This window comes from Magnolia sinica, chromosome 9 (genome assembly GCF_029962835.1).
Source record: "Magnolia sinica isolate HGM2019 chromosome 9, MsV1, whole genome shotgun sequence".
In the NCBI taxonomy this organism is placed as follows: domain Eukaryota; kingdom Viridiplantae; phylum Streptophyta; class Magnoliopsida; order Magnoliales; family Magnoliaceae; genus Magnolia; species Magnolia sinica.
This window is the reverse complement of record NC_080581.1, coordinates 595,027-618,367: the sequence shown is the minus strand read 5'-3', so window position 1 is coordinate 618,367 and position 23,341 is coordinate 595,027. Positions and strand designations below refer to the sequence as shown.

Sequence of the window (23,341 nt, the reverse complement as noted above, 5' to 3'; positions counted from 1 at the left end):
TTGTCATATGTCTATGCATGACAGATTACTCCAGCCTCTTTGTATTGCAGGTACAATAAGTTCGATTAACTTTACCACCAGTTAGTTAAATGTGGACTAGTGAAGTTGGTTGAATGGTAAAAGTACATTCAAGGGTAAGAAAGTTGGTTGTATTCAGAGTCGGTGATATGACAACTATCATAATAAAAGTGATGCTTAGTATTTGTTACTTGATGGAGCCGTAATTATTGACTTTGTGAGTTTAAAAATGAGTTTGGTAAGCTTTAGCTTGAGATATGAATAGTCAAAGAGGTTGCAACTGACTATTAAAGACTTAACTGAGGAGTAAAAGGAGGAATCTGCTTAAACAGAGGCTCGTTTTAGCTAATTGGTGAAGCAATAGTTTATTAAGGTGATGCTCCCTAGTTGATTTGAAAGGATGATTAGCTACAATGGGACTAAGACATGACCAAACTCGTATGAGAAGTAACAATTATGAATTTTTCGTAATAGGCGAAAGCCTAACGGATCAATGACGGGTGTAGGTAAAAGGCCTACGGGTCATAAATCATCGGACCATAACTATCTAAAAGATTGGTCAATGATACATCGAAAGGAATGTGGCTGAGCCTAATATATGAGCTACCAGTGTTGGCAACCCAACCTATACGAGTAGAGATCCTATTAGATAGGTTCAATGAGTAAACAACAAGACACAAGGTAAATGATTGCACTGATGTAAATGAGCCTATTCTATGGTGTACAGTGCGAGCAACAATGAAGAATGATGAGTTTTTGAATTCTTAATGAATCCATAGTCATATATTTGGTGGTGTACCTAATTGCTGCGTACACCTGATAGAATTCACTTATATGAGTGTGGAGGTGGAAGCCGCTTCCTATGAGAATTTAGGCGAATTCTCTAGAGCACTCATGAAATCCAGGTAATGGTGTATGGCCGAAACACACCGAACCTTAGAATCACTTGTAGCAGAAAAGTTGTGTGAGTGATATATACTTGCGATCTACATCAAAAGGAATCAGGTTCAAGACTATGGTGTCACCTGATTCCTGTAGACCTGTAATGCTTACTCTAATGTCGGTTCAAGTCTATGGTGACACCGGCAACATTGCACAACTCTTCCATCTTAACCCGAAATGTCAAAAAATTTGAAACATGTGAGGGATTGTTGTATTTTATATTATTTAAAAATAATTTAGTGTTTCAAAATACCCATTGGGATGGACTATGGCTGTGGCCATAGGTGCCCTATGGATGTGTCTTTTCATTTAAGTCTGAAAGGTTGCATCATTTTTATTTTATTTTGAAAAGTTGTCTTTTGAAGCCCAAGGGTCACACTAATTGGGTTTTAATCCAATAGTCACAACCCTTTGTGAAAGGGTGTCCCTACACCCTTAAGGGTGTCTTTTTAAAGTCTATAAATAGACTTCTACCTTTTGGTTTTTAGTATGGATTAGAAAATTAGGTTTCTCCTTAAAAATGTGTTCAAGTATTTTCTAGTTCGGGTTAAGACTACAAGTGGTTCGAGCCCGTGTACAGTGAGTGCACTGCTGGGACTGGGTCACAGTTGTTATATCCTAGAGGTCGATTGCTCTGGAAACCTGTTGCACTTGGGACACTGTCCAAGGAGAGCAAATTCGATTTCAAGCCGAGTGACTCATGTCATGCCTCGACTTCTATAAATCGATAAGTTTTTTTTTCTCAATTTAAATTTATTTTATTTAAATAGTTTTTCAAACTCCATATCCTAATAAGGAGATCACCACGCTATATTAGCACGGTGGGAATTCTCTATAGAACCTAGTGTGATGTATGTATTTTATCTATTATGTACATCTATTTTTCCAACTTTTTTTTTCCACACATGCACACACACACCCGAGACACTCACGCTAGTAGAATTTCACCACATATGGATACTCGAACCCTTGATCGGGTGTTAAAACTCCTGAGAGTCTACCACCCAAGCAAGAGTAAGGGGCATGCCTCAAAATTGAAGCATATCTAAAGCTCAAGCGGATCACACCATCTATTTTTCTAACTTGTTTCAGGGCATGGCTCAAAATTGAAGCATATCTAAAGCTCAACTGGACCACACTACAGAAGACATGAGGATAATGATGTCCACCGCTGAAACCTTCCTAGGGACTAGGACCCATAGTGATGCTTATTTGTCATCCAACTTGTTCATAAGATTACATAGATCTGAATGAAGGAAAGAGAAGTATCAGCTTGGTCCAAAACTTTCCTTGAGAAAATTTCAAGGGTAGCCTTCATTTCTAAGTATTTTCGGTGGTGTTGTACAGGATTGAACCCCTCCAACTAGTTTGGTATCGTGGATTGTCACTATGTGTTGTATAGGATTGAACACCAGTAGCAACAAAACCTTCAAATAAGGCCCACCTTATATTTATGTTCCTCTTATTTTTGCTATCAAGCCTTAAAATGATCTTTAAAAATGGATGAATGGAATGGGTGAAACACATACATCATGGTGGGGCATAAAGAAGTTTCACAGTTAAAAGTTGATTTTGTATTGTGCAAACAATTTAAAGAGAAGAAATTGCCATAGCAACATGAAAATGGGTAATTTTGGAAGCAAAAATTTTTGTTTAATGAAAAATTCACTGAGCGCATTCCGCATTCACCAATAAGCCAGACTCCTATCACGAAAAGAATTCAGTGAAAAACCACTTAGCGCTTTCCTTCTTCGTGTTAATGACGCATTAACAAATACCACTAAACACGGAACATTTTCCCAATTCCGCGTTAAGTGTAAAAATTCAGCATTAACAAATAGGCCCTTAGTTTGATTTAAAACCTTTGTGTGGTCATAAATGTTTCAACAGTGATCATTTAATTTTTGCTATTTCCTATCGTGTGGCCCACATGAGCTTTGGATGTGATGGAAAAATGGATGGTCGCATGGATAAGACATATACAAAGTATCCACGCCACGCTCCAACGTAATGAACTCCTCACTAGAGCTGGGCAAAAAAAGTCCGATTCGGTGGATCCGACCCGATTCGACCCGATTCTAACCGAACCGATGGTTTGGATCGGTGCGGATCGATTTAGATATTTCAGATCCGAATGGTTTTCGGATCAGGATCGAATCTTCGTTAATGCAGATAGATCCGGTCCGAAACCTGATCTGAAAGGATCTGATCCAATCAGATTCGACTCGATCCGGAGCCTTAGGAGGAATTTAATGGAGGATATCCAATCATTATTGTTTTCCTGTGGTGTGGTCCACCCGAGACTTTTATCCCTCTAATATTTTGTATCAAGCTTTTAAATAATCTGTAAAAATAGATGAACGACATCGATGAAATACATATATTATGGTGGGGCCCGTAGATCACCGACACCACTACTGTTTTCCATTAGAGGCCTCACACCACACCATTCAGCTGCTGCCGTAGCCTAGGCTAGCTGGAGCTAGCTAGGTACGTGGCGTGCAACGACGGGACGCGGATTGCGTACTACCCCAGCCTATCCAACAGGTAGTTCTATGGTTGGGCCCATCGTGATGTATCTGTAAATCCAAACCGTCTATCCCTTTACTCAGATTATTTTAAAGCATCATAACAAAAATGAGGCAGATCCAATGATCAAATGGGGCACACCACCGATGAATCTTGCATTTAATGCAACTGACATTTAATCCTTTGTGCATTTTAATGCAACCAAGCTTATCATTTGGTGTGGTCCACTTAAACGTTGGATATTCCACATTTTTGTGTTCATGCGTTAAAATAATATGAGAAAAGAGATTGACGGTTTGGATGTACAGATACATCACTGTGGGCCCTCTCACAGACCTCCTTGTTCGAAGCCAGAGACGGGTAGAGGTAGTACGCAATCCGCGTCCGCAAAGACGAGTCTGACACTCCTCGAGGTCCAAGTTGTACAAACGGTTCAAAGGAGATCAAAGTTATATGGGCCCCACGGTGATGTATTTATTATATCTACACCGTTTATATATTTTTATAGATTATTATAGAGCATTATTCAAAAAATGAATAATATCCAAAGATTATTTGAACCACACCATAAATAGCAGTAAAGAATGATTTTCACTGTTAAACCATTTGTGTGGTCCACTTGATGGTTAGATCTGTCTTATTTTTCATTCAAGCCTTAAGACGATCTTGCCAAATGGATGAACGGTTTGGATATAACACTTACCCCATGATCAGATCCACAGAACTTGCTAACATGGATACAAAATTCGAATTCACCTGTGCTTGCGTGAGAAGCAGGTAAATGGTACCGTGAAGAGCAAGTAACTTTAAAAGTTAAATAAAAATGTATACGTGGAAATTAAATGTTCTTTCAGAGCTATGTGGGGCCCACCTTGATATATATATTTCATCTAAGTCGTTTATCCATTTTGAAATATTATTTTAGTCATTGAGCTCAAAAAAAATATATATTAAAGGTTAACTTAGACCACACCATATGAAATAATTTGATTTAATTTATACTGTTCGAATCGTACCTAATCCGATCTGGCTCGGTTTTTCTAACCGAGGCCGACTCAGTTCGGGTAATGTCAACCAAGCATTGGGTCTGTCTGAATCAGGTGACCTGGATCGGATTTTAGATTGGATATAACCATCCTAATCCGATCTGATTCGGATGGATGCCCAGCTCTACTCCTCACCCAGCTCTACTCGTCACCTTCACAATCGGCATCCGGCAGTCAACTGAATTTACTAAATCGGCTACGCTCCGTGGTCTGCGCCCAAAATCCTGAAGAGGAGATTTTTGATACACTGGAACTGTATGGTAATGCATATGTCAGCACATGTAAACTTTACACGTGTCCTTACATCTCACTCAATCTGAACGGCCAAGATCATGAGGTCCATCCTAGATCGCCTATATCGGCTACAAAAACTGTTCGATTGGTGGCACTCGAATGGATCGTTTTAAGAAATATAATGAACTGTTTATGTTCAAAAAAACGAACACTCACTCCATAGAGGAATCCATGGTACGATCTGTCTGTACATTTTTTTTTTTTTTGATCTGCCATGCCGTAACTGGGGTGCACTCTTCGGACGGTTGTGATTAAGAACGAATACATCGTATGTGTAAGAACGTATGGTTGTAGAATACCAACGTCTTTCGAATTTCAAAACTCGGATGGCAGATGCCAGTTTTGCCCCTCTGACAACAGCAGTTTCTCGGTGGTCTGTTTGCGGATGCCGGCACAGTTAGGTGAGGCGTCTGCAGAGATGAGACCAACACAGTTGAATGTACGTGTCAAAATTCAAATCTCCATTTCTCATCTTTGCTCTTTTGTCCGTATGTGTAGAGACAGGGATATGCTCTCGTTTTTCTGAAGAAAGTGTCTTTCTCTCCGTCCGTCTGAGCTCTAAAACGAGGGAAAATGGAGTTTTTCGAGTGTCCTTGTGTTAAAAGGCGAATCTTTACGTTGCTAAAAGACGGAGAGAAAACGACACGAGGAACGATTTCTTAAAGGTTATTTGACAGTTCTTTGTGCTTGGAAGCCTTGTCAGTTATTATTATTATTATTTTTTTCTTTCTTTTTTTAAAATTTTATTTTTAAAATAATTTTTTAAATGCCTTCCTTTTTGAATTCTTGTTTCTGTAGTAGCTACTGAGATTTGTTTGCTTTCTTTATACTTGTTTGGAAACGACTTCGCTGCTTAACCTGTTGGAATTCTGTCACTTGCAATTTCAAAACGGAGATTTGAATTTTTGACATTTTTACCCCTGCCATTGCACATTTTGAATATCGGAGGATAAGGTAGCTCCGTCTTTCTTCCCTTTCATTTCTGTACGGACAACGGTTCTTCATTCTTCGGTTAATGTCCTTCTCTCTGGAAAGCGAAGATATCTGAATGCAGGATCTGTTCTTTTTTTTTTTTTTTTCGCTGCGAGTAGATCTCTTCAAAAGGAGTGATTTTTTTTTTTTTTTTTTTCCGTTTCTTTCGAGCAGCTACACACGTGTGCATTTTCAATCTTTTGTAGAGGTAGCTGCCTGCGCACTCGATTTTCATTTTTACGCTTTTCAGCTTCTAGTTTGTGTATGGTCGGAGGTTGCTGGGTGGATTCAGAGAGATTGAGACGCAGCCTCTTCTTTCGTTTTGTTTTGTTTTGTTTTTTTTCTTTGTAATTTGAAAAGGCATTCCACAAGAGATTCTTCCATGTCCTGATGGAAGTGACCTTTTCTTAGCTATATGATTATTCTCCCTTTAATAGCTTCTATTTTTTATTTTTATATTTTACGGAAGGATTTTCCATGTTTGCTTGATGTAACTTCCTCATTCTCTTCCACAACTTTTCTATCCTGTAGATTTTTTTTTTTTTTTTTTTAAACGACCTTTTTGAATCCTGTCAGTTCTGCAAATTAGGCTAAGGCTGCATTCTAATCCCTTCAAGCATCGTTTTTTATTCATTGCGGAAGCGGAAACGTCTGAAAAATAGAGATTTCTTTCTTTTTCTTTTTCTGGTTTGAGCGCGAAAAAATAGAATAGAAGTAGTTTTTATTTTTATTTTTTTATTTTACTTTGATTAGGCCCATTGAGATCCGTTCTTTCTTTCTTTCTCTTTTCTTCAAAAAATGATTTATGACGATAGAGTTTGTTGAGTTTCGAAAGTTTTCAATGAACAACAAGTAGCCTTTTTTCAAATACCTTTCAGCTTACCCTTTCTGCTATCTTTCCCCCTTTCATCTCTATTAATTAGGACTTGAATATCTGATATACCTTCTCTTTCAGGTTGATTTGCTTTTATAAAAGAAAGAAAGAATAAAAAAACCTGTAGTTGTTTTGTGGCTTTTAGGTCTTTTGTGTGAATGAGATGGTAATGGCATCTCTGGATTCAAATCCATAAAGGCCCCCTTCTTCTTTTGTCATGTTCTTTGCATAAAGTTTCTTTCTTTTTGTCTTTTTAAAAGCCATTGAATTAGACTGATTGTGAAATTCACAATTTTCCTATCTATGCTTGAATTTGAATTTGAATTATTTTACAAACGACAGTTAATGGGATGAGCTGATAATCTGGTGGCCCGTGTTACTTTTTGGTCTTGAAAATGACTGGTACTGTGGATTCGTGACTTTGCTTGGCTGATTGCTTGCTCACACGCATAATAGTAGTTTGTCCTGGATTTCCATTTCTTTCTGTCTTTTCTTTAAAAGTACTCTCAGCCCTGAATATCTATGACCATTTGTCTTTTTTTTTTTTTTCCCAAAAACTGACGCTCTTTATCTTCCTTGTTTCTGCTATAATTTTTCTCATGCTAAATATTGTTTCCTATGTGAGATTTTACTTTTATTGCTTGGGCCAAGAAGAATTTGAGGTTTCACTGCCTACTATCCAAGTTGTTCTGTGCTTATATATTGTGCGGTTTCTTCAAACAGCAGTTATTTCAGCAAATTTCGGATGCTTTGCATAAGCAGGTCATCTCCTGATTACAGGATGCGTGACTCAACTGGTGTGCAATTCATGATAAACTTGTAAGTAGTGTCTTGTTCCAAGCTTCTTTGTTGTTGCTGTGATTTCTGTTCATTTCTGTCAGAATCAATTTCTCCTCTTGTACTTTAAAAAAATAAAAATTATAATTATCTCTCTGTTTGTTTCTTTCCCTTTGTTTCAGAAGTGGTTCTCTCCCAAACTTCTCACAAACAGCTGGGAAACTTGATAATTCAGAAAATCAGGCTGCTTTCATTGATGAATCTGAGAGCTCTTGTTCCTTCAAGTCAGAGGTTGGTCTTATAGATTACTTTGGAGCTTGATCTATCAATCAACTTGGATAGAAGTTAGGATTGGAGCTAAATATGAAATCAATTTTGAAGAATCTCACTAAGCCAGGGTGACTAAGTTTTCAAGTTACCAAATAATGAAACTGAACTGCAAATCCATAAAAAAATAGGCTTTGTCAATTATCATCAGAGTAAAGCTTTATTCATCAAGCAAACTTGAAAACTTTGGAATACTCCTCAATCAGACCACTTGTGAAAACTGTTAATGATGTGGAATCTGTGGTTAATTGGTGCAATTATGCATTTGGTTGCTTCTTCATGTTTCTTTTTTCTCCTAAGTTGTTTTGATATCAGCTACTGATTAACTAGTATCGCATCATTTGTTATCGCATCATTTGTTACTGTTTCTTACAACACATGAGATAATTTTCATTAATACTTGATACAGCTTAAGAGTGGGCCCCACACCACATTTGTCAATTCATTGGTGGGCCCTGTGATCCACACAATCAGTTAAATGAACCCCACAAACTGTCCTATCGGAATTTTGGACCCTGTGATTTCTTTGAACAGTGATCTGAACCCCACAATATTTTCAAATGGTTCTGTCGGTGCAACAAGGTCGTCAGTTGATCTATGAGCCCAGGATCATCCAATCTAGTATTTTTTGGGGCTATTTTCTCCAACAACAATTAGTCAGTGACTTGTCTGCAACTTCCCTTCTAGTATTTTTCGTCACTTATGGCTGGTTTGCGGAAGGGCTGTTTGGTTGTGATGGGATTTAGAGATATTTCAGCCCTTTTAAATACTGTTGAAATGGATGGTTAAGATTAGAATTAATGATGGTTAGATTAGATAGGTATTTTTTTTTTTTAAATTTTAATTTTTAATTTTTTTTTGACATTTGAAAAACTATATATACATGTAAAGACCCTACTCTGAATAGTTGATGTCAGAATGAAGTTTTTATGTTTGCTATTGAAATCTGCAATGCGTTTTCCTAGGGGTTTGGTGTCCCATTGTTAGACGTGTGACTTTTATAGAAGGGTTTTCCAAGGTGCGATTCTTCTCTATTAGAAGCATGACTCCGTTTTTTTTTTTTTTTTTTTTATCATACACTCATGATTTGTAGAGATTCCAAATCATCCATCCTTTTTCTTCTCTTGTCCCATGTCCTTCAACTTGCGAATCATTTTTTTTCTACTTATACTGGTTTTGTGCATGTTGTGTTGTGTGAATGCTAGTCCCTGGTCATCGTATAACACTAGTAATAAATTCAAAACTTTTTATTATTATTACCTAGAAGTCCATACCCCTTTCTTAATTTTCACAAAAAGCTAAAGTGTTTTTCAAACACTTTGTTGGCTTATTATTTCATGATATCTTGATCCCCGGGTAGCCTGTAATTCTGTTATGTCTCGTTTTGGTTGCTGAATCTCACTTTTTGTTAATGGTCCAAACTTTGTGACAAAGTGTCAAAACTTCTATTCGAATAGCATGACTTCTATTCGAGTAGCATATTTTCTTCCATCATGGTATTTGAAGGAACTTTAGTTTGAAACTTTTTATCATTATTGCTCTAATTATCCTTCAACTTTTTCAGGTAAGCCAATGCAGTGGAGAGGCTAGAAGGCTTGGAACATGTGATAAAGGCAATAATATCTGTCCATATAGATGTCAACTTGAACAGGATGTAAGTGCATTGTGATGATGACCATCAGTATGCTACCGCGGCATTTTGCAGCTGTTTGATCTTCTTAAATTGGATTGCCTTTTATTTCAACAACATCACCGAACTTCAACCTTTTCACACACACACACACGCACACGCAAACTTCATTCATTTAAGTAGCTATTTATATTGAATGGCTTCTTTTTTGCTGTTCTTAAGATGATGAGTGGCAGTTCTTAAAGCAAGTCAAGATATGGGAGCACCTAGGATGGGTTTATTTATGATAGCGCAAATTAGAAGATGAATTTATATTTTATATTAAGTATAGAATCAAACTTATTTAGTCATGGTATTATAGAAACTTATAATGCATAGGCTTAGAAAATGGCAAAAGGAGGCGGAATGATGATGGCATGTAGATGCTGGTAGGTTGAAGAACAGGTTCTTAAGTTGCTGGGAGCAATACCTGATGACAGTTTTTATCCAACTCCCTATGTTTAATTACATGCAATATACTTACACACCATGAATGTAGAAGAATAACAAAAGCCCACACCCAATTAGCACAAAGAACACAATTGAGAGAAATCAAGAAGAAGGATTTTCTTCATTCACAATAACAAGCTATACTATTCAATTCAAGCTCATTAGCACAATTTCTCTAACACACAATGCAAATAACACCCTTCACCTATATATAGACCTTAGGGACCCACCATTGCTAAGTAATAGTCCCAAAATCATTTTTTGAATGATCCTAACCGTTGATTTGCGGACAGTTGTTTGTTGAAATATGGCTACTAGACATTTTTTGTTCTTCACTGTTGAATAAATGTGCACTGATCCAATAGTCAGATGATGAAATAAGCATAATTTAGGGCTAATTGTATTCGTGAGATGTGTGCTATAAATTGCAAAAATTTTGGGCCAGTTTGGGGGCATTTTAGTGGTCTCCAAACTAGTGACACTATTCATCCGTATTTAATATGATTTTTTCTTAAAGTTTCTTGGCGGAGATAATGACGAATGCTTGGGGATAAACATTAGTAGGATGAATGTCATAGATTGCATGAATTTGTGGCCGATTTGGAGTCATTCTAGCAGTCCCCCAAATCGGCGACGCTATTCATCCAAATTGTTCTTATTATTATTATTATTTTTATGAAGGAAATGATGTAAATGCTAACGGATATGCAAGTGGTATAATTTCCATAGATTGCATGAACTTTGGGCTTTTTTGAGGCATTCGTGGTTCCCCAAATTTACAACATTATTTATCAGAAATTAATTTAATTTAGTGTTTTTTTTTTAATTTATTTAAATAATTGGGGAAAATGATGTCAATTGCTTAGGAATATACATTAGTGGGATGTGTCTATAGATTGCATGAATTTTGGGTCTATTTGGGGCATTCAAGTGGTCCTTCAAATTGGTGACACTATTTATTTGAATTTAATTTCGAAATTTTTTCCTTAAATTGTTGGGGGGAATGATGTCAAATATTTAGGGATATGCATTAATGGGACAATTGCCTTAGAATAGACTACCTAAGCCTGTCAGGTTCATAAAATCATCAGACAGGCCAGGACAGTATTCTCAGCAAAGAGTGTACCGTTACGCCATTGTAAACATGATTAAAAAAAAAAAGAATACATATTTGGATCATCTAAATATTTGGGATTTTTTTTTTTGGCATAAGAAATCTGACTGTTATGGGGGGCGTCACGGCTGTTATGCTCCCGTAACAGTCATTACATAATGGTAGCGGTGGGGACCACTACTCCCACCTTTACCATTACAGCATACTTTGGTTCCACAAGTCATATGTTTGAAGTTATCCTTTTCTAATTCGGGTTGAAAAAGGTATAACTTTGACACGAAGTTAAGTGTGTGTTTTCGGATGGTAAACCCACCACATGATTTCAGGACTTAGATTTTTGTGGATGGTTTTACCCAAAGCATATGTGTTCTCAGGCCTAAGAAACATTTATGGCCATAATTAGTAGCACCCATGTGAAGAATAAATTTATATTTGTAATAAAATCCTCATTTTCTGCTCCTTCCTAATTCATCCATAGTCAATAGTTCAGAGAAAAGTTCTTCTCAGTTTAACCCAAATTATCATTCCTTATCATTAATCTCAGTGAATCACAGCCATATTAGAAGTGTGTTAAACATGTTTAAACTTTGTTCCGTTGTTTTAGAGTGAGACACTGAAATTGAGATTCTAATTGCACGTTCATGCTTGTCACTAAGCGAGAAATGACATGCTACACAACATGCTAGTCAATTCGGCCAGGAAGACCTTGTTGTGTACTTCTCATTAGAATTGATGTCTCACATATGAGTATGCCCCTGTTTTAGCCTATCCAGTTTGAAGTATATACTGTCTTCACCTCTTTCTTTTCAACATGTGCTTTTGGATAAATATTAATCAAGAAAAGGGATTCTGCTACAGGTTCAAAGCTTGCAACAAAAATTAGATGCAGAGATGGAATTGCATTTTGTCCTTGAGAATGCTGTAGGGCATGTGGCTACAACATTACCCAATTTATCTAATGTCCCACATGATGTAAGGCATCACTCTTTGTTTTTGTTTTGTCTTGTTTGAGGTTTCAATTTCTGAGATATGCCTATCAATGTTAAATGTATTGGTGTCATGAAAATGTCCCATACATTTTCATGGAATGAAACAACTCAGCCAGGCTTTGAAACTGAAGAAATGTGCTTGAATGTCTTATTGATGTCCACAAGTTAGCACAACTCACTGCAATATTTCAAAGATTCTTATAATGATCCTTTGTACCATCAAATACTTGTAGAAATTCAAAGAGGTGTTGCAAAGGATCTTGCTGATTCTTGAAAATGACAAAAAATACATACTTAAATGAATTATTGATGTAAAAAAGTAGCATATTTCACAAAAAAAGATGCCAAAATTCAAAGTGTTTCCACTTGCGACCATTTGCATTATCAGTTACTTTGTGTGTGTGTGTGTGTGTGTGTGTGTGTGTGTGTGTGTGTGTGTATTTTTTATTATTTTGAATTCAGAAATATATGACAAATGTGGTATTCAACAGCGATTATGTTATCTGCTGACAAGTAAAGGAAGCGGTCAACCCTGTTACATAATACGGAAATGAATTCGTCTGTTATGAAAAAAAAGGGCTGTACTAGTAGGTATGTCCTAGATTGGGACCGTTACGAGGTTGGTACGACTGTTATCGGCCGACATGGCTTAAATGGCCCATTTTGAAAATTTTTGTTTTCAGATTTTCTCGTGTTTTCCACATCTTTCTTCATTTCAACCACGAGGAAGCTTAGAAACTATTTTTGAACTAGATCTAGGCCTATTTTGCAGATCAAAACAAAAAATTTGAGCAGGATTCGATGAATCGAATCATATTGGATCATTTTGGGAAATATCAGAAGGGATCAGACATCACTTTTTCATTTTTTCCCTCTTCTTTAATAGTTATATGTAATCGGCCAGAACCCTCCAAATCTTGGTTGATTTGTGTTTCATTAGGGCATATTTGGCTGACTTTCTATAGGTCAAGCTGACACTACACGACATACGACATTGTTACCAAAGAATGGTTTGTTACACCAACAAGTGCATGTCCAAAAAAAATAAAATAATAATAATATATCTTTGGGATCCTCACATTTTTTGAATTTTACCCACAATATTTGAGATTTTTCCTCTTTCTTTTTTTGTTTTGTTATTGGCCATTACAAGGCAATATCGGCCAATATGGCCCGTATTGTAACCATTATGTAATACATTGAGTCTAAAGAATCTTCTTCTCCTATGGTTGTTAATGAGAGTGGTAGCTTGCTATATGGTATGTGTACATGGTTAGGTTGATGACTTTGTCGATACTCTCGCTTTGAGTTGCACTTCGGACTCTCTCCCGATCTTGCTCCCACTTCCTAGCAGTTTGTACTTTCTAATATTTTGAATAGGTACTTCCCTGCACCTGCACCTGAATCAATTGCTGATTTGCTTCATGCTTTGCACAACTATGGTTTGTCAATGAATGTTGGTATCAGTTTATTAGATCTTTGTGGTAGATGTGATCATGGTTAACATTCAGCTGAGGTGCTGCTTCAATGAATTCGACTGGAGGGAGGTGATTGGCATCTGAGATTGGTGCTCATTAATTGCAATCAGAATTTCCCAAAGTAGGGGTGGCAATGGTTGGGTTTGGGCCAGGCTTGGCTAGGGCCGGGCCCAACCCAACACTTAAGACCCAAGGCCTGAGCTCAGCCCAAACCCGGCATGGGCCTAGCATAGCAGGCCAGAGCTTGACCTGAAAAAATTTGGTCGGGCACAGGCCTGACCCGACCCAACCTGAAAATTGATAAAATCCCTATTTCCCCCTTGAATTTTCTTAATCTATCTGCTTATTCAAGTGGGCCACACATGCATAGATAAAATAACATTTTAGGGGAATGAAATCAAGTCCGTTTCAAGATAGATGGTTGCTCAAGGATTAGAATGACATATTTGTAGGATATAACACATGTATATAAAAAGTTGGGTTGGGTCATGCTAAAATGACTTGAGCCCAAGCCTGATCTGATAATTGATTGGGCCATGCATGCGAGGTCAAAACCTGGCCCATGGGTCAAGCCCATTGCCACCCTTACCCCAAAGAGCACCCTTCCATGTTGCATTTTTCCATGGCTTTCCTCAGATCCCAAAATCCCTGCTTATAGTGAAAATTGTAACTGCTCCTTTAATCACCTCCTCTGTGACATATAACTGTCACCAATTGTATTTGCTGACATCCTTTTGTGCCCAGAATGCCAACATGAGGCTTGTATTTTTGACATGCTTATCTGGTTAAAAAATAATCTAAAAATATGTGAAAAACCTAGAAGTGAATTGTTTTGTGAGAAACATACAGATGAAGAGGAACACAAGAGCTTCACTGTGGGAAATATTTTATTCTTTTCAGAAGCTACAGATAGTTTCATACTTAGCGAATGGGCACATGCATGTACACACCGATCAATTTTTGGTGGAATATTTAGTGATCTATATATTTTTACAGAATGAGAAAAACTCTTACTTTGAGAATCTTTTTGAGATTATTTTGTTGTGTATACCTTTTTATAGCACAATTCATTTACTTGTCTGATCAATCTTCCACCCAAATATGAGCGGACAGGTAATCTACTCAAGGGCCAAATACAATGCCATGAAACTGCTGGTATTTTTATTTTTTATTTTTATAAAGTTTATCTAACACATAAAGTCACATATTGTGTTCCATGTACAGGCTGAAGAACTCTTGCTTGATATTGCTACATTGGAGGTCACAGTTTCAAAGCTAGAGCAACAGATGGTTTCTTTGAATTATCAGCTTAGTCAAGAAAGAAATGAACGCAGACTTGCAGAGTACCATTTGAAACAATCATCTACTCAGTCACTGTATCTGTGCTCTTTGGATAATTTGAAAGCTCAGGTGTGCAGTCTCTTCTTATATACCAGTCCTGTTATCCCTATTGACCTTCATGAGTATAAACATGCAACTGTTGACACTCTGGTGAAAGGTAGCTTTATGTTTGAAAGCTACAAGTCATATTTACTTTTAACTATATTCACATGGCCATTTTCAGTGTACACCTTTTACCAATTGCATAGATAAGTTTTGTCTCTAACACGGGGCTTGGATGTATCTAGTCGTAGGATTTGTGCATTTTATGGTAGCATTGTCTTAAATATTGTGTGATACGACTTCGTATCATCCTGAGTTGTATTGGTCTCAGTCCAAAACAAAATGAGTCACGGCACCGGTGCAGGACTGAAATTGACTGTAAAGGTTCAAGTTGTACTAGTTTTGTTTGTTGGGATTTGTGCTGCGGAATCACACAGATATGGATCCAGGATAGCAATCCAATAGCACCAAGCAATCACAAGAGAACACAAAGATTTAACGTGGAAAACCCTTTTGGGAAAAAACCAAGGCACAAAGCGACAAAAATCCACCGAAAATAGAAATTACAAAGAGAGAGGACTTGCCCGATTCAAACAACCTCGAATCTCACCCTTGCTACACCCTTTGATAACCCTAGAACCCTTTTAGAAACCCTTGGAATACCTTTAGGAAGCCTTAAAATCTCTTAGAAAGGCCCTAGGGACCTCTATTTATAGTTTAGGAAACTCCACTTACACACCAACTTTGGGAAAGTCTGAAAACTGCCTCAAATTTAAGCAGTCCACGGGCAGTCTGCGTAACCTTCGACTAGTCGAGCCTGTACGTCGACTGGTCGAGCGTCCTGGAAATCCCAAATACATTGTTGCTGGACTTCAAGTCGAATGGGCTTCGACCAGTTGAAGGGACCTTTGACTAGTCGAGTCAGTCCCTCGACTGGTCGAGCACCTCGGACGATTTAAGACATCAAGTTTAACAACAATGTTTCCCTTGGGAGTCGCACCCCAAAACTGCTACTTAAATCCATGGATGGTAACCACCATGGATTTTCTTGGTTTCGAAAGAAGCACTTTGGTTTTTTAATGCTATCCGTTTGATCTATGGATCTTAAAAATAGATAGGTATCGAAATCCTTGGTATATGTTTATTGAGTTTCCACAAAGTATACCAAAACCTGTGGTATATGTTTATTGAGTCTCTCTCAAAGTGTTTTGGCACCATGGGGGATGACGCAAGCAACAATATAAACTTACTCCTTTTGCGAAGCTTGAATAATTTGCATATATCTTTGATATCATGGTAGCTGCAACAATTGAAACTGAAATCATTTTAAGGAAACAAAAGGAAAATGGAAAAAGAAGTTGGGTAGCCGCGTGCCTTGTTTCTTCTGGGGTTTATTTGTAGAGGCTTCAATGTTTTATAAGTCATTCATGTGTAGAACATTTTGTACACCCCTGTCCATTTTGAATCGGAGCTAAAGAATGAGCAGAAATATCTTGAAATGTCAAGCTCTCATCTTCTTTTAGGGGTCTGAAATATCCAGTGACTGAACTGCACTGTAAATCTGAAGAACTGTCATGCCCAGCTCCAAGAAAGGTATCCAAAAACGGTTATGTTATGGCTGTCACGTAATGGTAATGGTGGCAACCATTACGTGTTATGGGGCCACAATGGCTGTTATGGAAAAGCGGCCTGTAATGGGGCCGATAAAGTTTCTTTTAAGACCATGATGGCTGTTAACTGTATCACAATAGTAATGAAAGTGGCTGTTATGGCCACTGTTACTGTTATTGAGTACCTTGGCGCCGAGAAATCCTTGTGAAATTAGTCACAGAACATCCAGCACAAGCTCAACAACAGAGGTTTATCTCCTTTTAGCCCATACCTGAGATTTTTTTTTTTTTTTTGCATAAAAAATAGAGCAATCTTGTTTTGACATTGTCATTGTGTGGTAAAGCATGCTTATGTTTTTCCCCCTCATTATTCGTATGTCTTGGTGTGGAATATTGTTTCTTCTGGCCCCGCATTTGTGAATCATGAAGTATTAGTATTAGTATATGTACATACGGCACACGTAAAAGAGGTATAATTGATATAGAATGAAAATGGTTAGTTTTATCGTATGCAGTGTACTCAGACATGAAGAAAATGGTTAGTTTTATCATTAATTTCCATATGGATGTGCACGCGTTATATGGAAAAATTTTCAGACGACGAGTTTTTTTTTTGGGTAACATCTCAATAGCTTGTGTGAATTGAACTCAAACACAGGCATTACCTAGGATATTTGGTGATACTTAAGATCACCTTAGTGTGATGTGGTTGTGTTTGTTGTTCTAAGAAAACCTGAAGATTTTGGCACTTGATTTTACGAAGATTGATGTTTGGTGGGTGGCGTGCTTCAGAGAATTACTCCTTTTCTCAACGTACTTCTATGGAGTTGTTGAACATGGGAAATTATTTGAGCTTTTGTTCTGAACGTTTGATAATGACCTTCTAATATTTGCTCTCCTATTTTATGCTTTGTGTCAGAATACAATAGATTGTGGCAGACCCATTGAAGACCAAGTGGCATCGAAGCAAGTGCTTTCATATGAAGTAGACTGCAGCACACTCAGCCATGACAATAAGACATCAAGAAAAGTTATTCCACATGCAGTCGACTTTGGAACACCCATCCAAGACAAGAAAGCATCAACGCAATTGGCTACACATTCTGTAGACTGTGGCGCCCTTGTCCAGGACAAGAAGTCATTAATGCAAGCTCTCCCTTCTGGAAAACTCAATAAAGAGATTTCAGTCAAGGGCCTTTGGAATCACCCTAATCAACTATCTGAGGAGATGGTACGGTGTATGAAAAATATATTCATATCCTTAGCAGACTCTTCCACTGCATCATCCAAATCATCCTCATTAGAGGGCCTCCACTCTCCCGTGTCTCCCAACGGTCATCTTTCCAGTTTATCGATTTGGTCACTATCTGAACCCTCAACAAGTGCATCATGGGTGCAGAGCCCGCAAGTCGATTTACAGTGTAACAGTGAGGTGTTGGCTTCTGAAAATGTCTTTGATCCCTACAAAGTTCGTGGAAAACTAAGTTGGGCAGACATTGGAAACTATGGTTCAGCAATTGAGGTTTCTTGGATGTCAGTTGGGAAGAAGCAACTGGAGTATGCTTCTGGAGCACTGCGGAGGTTCAGGTAACATGTTCCCCATTTTATTTTATTTTATTTTATTTTTTATGTGGAATGCTTGAAATGTAAATTCTTATGAGTCCTTGGATGGGGGCACAGTCTATTGACACTGACATGCTGTTCTGTTTTGGGTACAGATTGCTGGTTGAGCAATTGGCAAAAGTCAACCCAATCAACTTGAGCAATGATGAGAAGCTGGCTTTCTGGATCAACTTATACAATGCTCTGATCATGCATGTATGTTTCTCAATTTAGTTCTTATTTATGTGGATTGTTAAGGCAAGTCACTATGAAGTATAAAGATACACCTCATTAGAGAAGCAAAATGAAAAAAGAAAAGGTGATGACTGTTCATCAATTTCAATATTCTGATATCTGGATTTATTTCAGGCTTACTTGGCGTATGGTGTTCCAAGAAGCGACTTGAAGCTTTTCTCTTTGATGCAAAAGGTTTGGCTCTTACATAACATTACTTTCCCTTGTTCACCTGGTGTAGGAGTTATTTTATGTTAATTCTATAAATAGTTCTATTTAGAGAATGGTGTGGTTTAGTTACTGTCCTGTAATTGTTAGTTCATATGCATGCGCTTTTGTAGATCTCAGTGGCATAATTGATGTATAAACTGTTTCGCAGTTTTCTATGATTGAATTTGCGTTTATTTGATTGATGGTTCTTATATGTACAGGCATCCCTTTGCAGCGTGCTTGTTGTCTGCATAGGTCGCTAGCCTTCTGAATTTGTTATCCTTACTAGACACTAATATCATGTACGATAATGCATAAAGACAGGTGCTTGTATTTGTTTTTCAGGGACTGATCAAACCATGTGGACTTGAGGGGTTCTGGCTCTATCTAAGAAATCCTAATTGAATAATGCCTTGCTTGTTAGTTTTTCTTGAGAACAGAATATTTGAAAGAATTGAGGATGCCCCATAAAAATTTGGACATTTTGGGCTGTATTCTTGTTTCATTAATGAAACATGAAACAAAAGAAGGTTCTCATGTCATGATTCTTCAGTGATTTTTGTGATCGAATAAACTGAATGCTGCTTTATGTTTCTTTTCAGGCTGCATACACCGTTGGGGGGTATTCATTCAATGCAGCCACCATCGAATATGCAATTTTGAAGATGAAGCCTCCGCTCCATAGGCCGCAAACCGTATGAGACTTCATAAGTAGTTTCTCTGTGTTCCTTTTGACTCCTTTATGGGACCTTGTCAACCTGATTTAGATTAATACCTCAAGCTTGGCATCCTCAGGCATTGCTTCTTGCTCTCCACAAGCTAAAGATATCAGATGAGCAGAGGAAGTTCTCAGTTGATACTTGCGAACCGCTTGTGGCCTTTGCTCTCAGCTATGGGATGTACTCCTCTCCAGCGGTAACTTTGCTGGCCATTTCTTTTTCTGCCTGATGGTCTTTTCATGCATGGGAAATCAATATTACACTGCAGACCATATTTTCATAGTATTGGCCGGTAATGTATTGGTAACTGACCTTGGACTGACTGTTAATAAAAATATACTTCCAAAATCCACACTTTCCACTTTGAAAGCCCTCTCCTCTCTAACGCTAATCTTGGGCTCACCCTTAAACATACATCCAGATCAGACCATTTCCACTTTGAAGTTTCTCTCTAACTAATCTTGGGCCGACTGTTACGTTAAGTATACTTGCAAAGCTGACAACTTCCACTTTGAAATTTTTTCTTGTCACATTGCATTCAGGTGTCTCACTTTGATTTAGCTGATCTATATTTGTACCCAACACCTGAAATTTTTGAGGGATATTTACCACATGGAAGATATGGTGTCAGGTTTGAGAGGAATTTGAGTTGAGTGAATAAAAAACCTCTTCCTGAGGTGACTCTGAATTGTTCTAGATGCTTTTCTGCATCATGGGAAGTTTACAATCAACTTCTCTCATGGTCATAGTCGTTCAATGTGACAAACCATGTAAAATCATGGTGTCAGGTTTGAGAGGAATTTGGGTTGAGTGAACATAAAACCTCTTGTTGAGGTCGACTCTCAGTTGTTCTAGACCCCTTTCTGCATTGTGGGAACTCTGTGATCAACTTCTACCATGGTCATGGCCATTCGACGAACTTTGTGATCAACTTCTACCATGGTCATAGCCATTCGACGTGACAAAGAGAAGAGATCACTGCCTTCTTCTCAGGAATAACCCTTGAAAAGGAGATGGGATGGTTACAATATTGAATGAAGTGTTGCTTACAATATATAGGATGGTCTTGAATAAGCAAAGGGGGCCTCGACTCCCGATACGGACTCAAACTAGACAACTTCCCAAAATGATAAAGTTTCCCGAAATAGTAAAATATCTTAATTTTATGCATCTAGTCCTACCCAAACTTGTGAACAACTCTTAGATGACGAAGACTTTATACCACATCTACTCTTAAAACCCTATAAATAGCAAAACGGAAGTTACTAAAATAGTAAGTTTTGAACTAAAACATGATTTTGACCCCAAAAATGGCCATTTTTGAGAAATCCCTTGGGGCCTACTGGCTTTGTCAGTTGCCACACTGTAGGGCTCGTCGATAGCTTGCCAAGACTAATGTGGGCCACACTTCGTGAATTTAGATTGGACTGATTTATGCGTGATTTTACACCATTCCCCATGGTGTGGCCTGCCTAAGCCTTAGATTGGAGATCTTTAGGAACCCTAGTGAAAATGTGGCAGTGCACCAGATGAATGGTGTGCATCTGAATCGCATGTTTGTCCCATGTAGTGTTCAATTAATGCATGTTTGTCCCACTTAGTGTTCCATTACTGGGAGTCAGACCCTCCAGGTGCATACGTGATTCAGGCCAGCAGTCCATTTAAAACCATGATCTTAGAGTCTATGCTATGTTGCAGAGTTATGCTGATCTTTAGATAAGCTAATACCTTCTGAGTCATTAAATTACTGACAAATATGATGAGTGAATAAAAATGAATTTGCAGGTAAGGATCTACACTCCTAAAAGTATAAGAGAGGAGCTTCAAGAATCACAACGTGACTTTATTCGAGCTTCAGTTGGAGTGAGCAGCAAAGGGAAGCTTCTTGTGCCGAAGATGATCCACTGCTTTGCCAGAGGCTTTGTTGACGATGCCAATTTAGCTGTCTGGATCTCTCGTTTCCTTCCTCCACAACAGGCTGCCTTTGTTGAACAATGTATATCAAAGAGGCGGCAGAGCTTCCTGAGCTCACGTAATTGTGGCATTCTTACCTTTGATTCTCGCTTCCGATACCTTTTCCTGCCTGAAACCTTGCTGTGATATTCCTTTAATTGTGTCCTTCTCTTTCTACCAGAGCAAATTCTCTTGTATTTTCCTTCTTACTCGTCTCTTACCCTCTTACGTCCAAGATGACAACCGTCTTTTTACTTCCCAAAATGACAGCATAAACATTTTCCAGTTGACATCCTCTCTGTTTGAAGCTGTTCTATTATTAGCACATTGTAGATTTCATAGATGGCCCATTATAGAATGCTGATAGGTTCCAATTGGAAAAAGCGGGATAAATGTTTTAAATCCTAGATGCTTAGGCCATAAAATGTAACAAGTGAGATAGTATCAGCCCTCTTCCCCTGTCCTGCCACTTCCTGTAACTATGATCCTACCCTCCTCCCCTCTTGATTTTATAACATTTTCAGGAGTTAGAACTGACCTGGCCAAAGGCAACCTCATTGTCCATTATCTTTGTAACTCACTGCTGTTTTGGTCTTCATTTCGTGGACCTCACTTGGACATGCACCATACTGTGACTTGATTATTAATGTGTTTTTTGTTTAATCTACCAGAAGGAAAAAAAAATGTCGTTTCGAAGTTGTATTGAGTGAAGAAAGTATTGTAATCAGTAACATGGTGTATGCATTGCCAAACTTCCGTGGTAGAAATATGTGATGTGGCTTTGTAATCCGGTTAATTGCTGCCAGCTTTTGCTCATATTTTTGTTTTGATTGCTTATGTTTAGCATTTTGCTGTTTCATCTGTAAAGATTGAGAAAAACGTGCGAGTCTTTCAATGTCCCGATCCAAATATGGTGTCCTGGAGTTTTTTCTTTCATGAAGGGCATATATATAATGCTTGATAGTCGATGATTCATGGCCCAAACACTGATTGGATAAACTCCCAACAGGTCCAACCTGATTTAATTAATTTTACATCAGGTATTGGTTGGATTCAGTTTGGATTCCTTTTAATCTCCATTGGGATTCTGGTTTGGGTTCCAATTGATTTCTTGTAACCCGACTTGGATTCCGGTTGGGTTTGGATTCGATTCTTGTAACCCTTTTCAAAGTTTGGTTGTGTTCCAGTTTAGTCATGGCCGTGACTCAAACCTGACCGAAATGTGCATGCATGCTGAACCCACCTGATTCAGCCCAGCTCAAATATATAAGAGTTCTTGGCCATCGATTTGCGAATGTTCATGTCAAAGGTTTGGATCAACTTATGCATTTTAAGCAAATTCAAAAATCCACATCAGCTCGCCCACACAGACATGGCATGTGGCTCGTCTTGTGGAGGAATGTGCTAGACAATCTCAGCAGGAAGGCCATGCAAGTGCATTCAATATATACACTGGTGATCTTTTCTCTTGTAATTGTGTCTTCTTCCTTGATAAATCAACAGGTTGGATTTTTTGGTGGCGCCTGGGTTTGCAATGGGATTCCAATGATGGATGGCCTCTATTAACTCATGACTTGCCATGCATGCTGTGTGATCCGAACTGTCGATAGATCACAAATTCACAACTAAAACTCATGCAGAATGGGTTGTTCCTAACAATCCCATTACTGGCCCTAAACTTGTCATTTGAAATGAAAATATGACACAATCGAATTGAACTAACACATTTTTACAGAACAAAAAAATGAGAGTCAAATACAAATACAGAGTACACAGTTAAAGAAAATTGTAATCATTACAGTTTTACATTCCAAAAGGCCTAATTTTACCATGATACCCCTGTAAATAAATGATGCATTCAAAATGTAAGTGATGTCACTATACAATTAATTTTACCATGATACCCCTGTAAATAAATGATGCATGCAATATGTAAGTGATGTCACTATACAATTACAGGAGTAAAAGGCTGTGGAGCAGAAGCTTGAATCCACATAGGAGAAAAACTTAAAAAACTTCCAAACTACACAGACACTTGGAAATTACTTCAAATTAAACTTTCCAAATCATGGGAACCTGTTTTAGATGTATCATCAACCAAAACTACCCTTAATTAATCATCTAACTATTAGATTGGCAAACATTTATTGA

At 37.9% G+C, this 23,341-nt stretch overlaps 1 protein-coding gene across 7 annotated transcripts; it reads left to right on the top strand.

Moving 5' to 3' along the window:
* The first annotated feature begins 5,277 nt into the window (after nucleotides 1-5,277).
* LOC131256560 (uncharacterized) lies at nucleotides 5,278-22,006 on the top strand. Of its 7 annotated transcripts, none has more exons than XM_058257435.1 (12): nucleotides 5,278-5,494; nucleotides 7,402-7,494; nucleotides 7,638-7,743; nucleotides 9,344-9,433; nucleotides 11,871-11,984; nucleotides 14,704-14,889; nucleotides 17,392-18,059; nucleotides 18,191-18,290; nucleotides 18,444-18,503; nucleotides 19,121-19,213; nucleotides 19,314-19,433; nucleotides 21,023-22,006. In XM_058257435.1, the coding sequence occupies exons 2-12, from the start codon at nucleotides 7,421-7,423 to the stop codon at nucleotides 21,335-21,337; spliced, it is 1,926 nt and encodes a 641-aa protein (XP_058113418.1). In that variant the 5' UTR covers nucleotides 5,278-5,494; nucleotides 7,402-7,420; the 3' UTR covers nucleotides 21,338-22,006. The 7 variants fall into 7 exon arrangements, with proteins under 7 accessions (XP_058113418.1, XP_058113413.1, XP_058113417.1 ...); XM_058257430.1 differs by having other exon boundaries at nucleotides 7,635-7,743; XM_058257434.1 differs by having other exon boundaries at nucleotides 7,399-7,494.
* The last annotated feature ends 1,335 nt before the right edge of the window (nucleotides 22,007-23,341 follow it).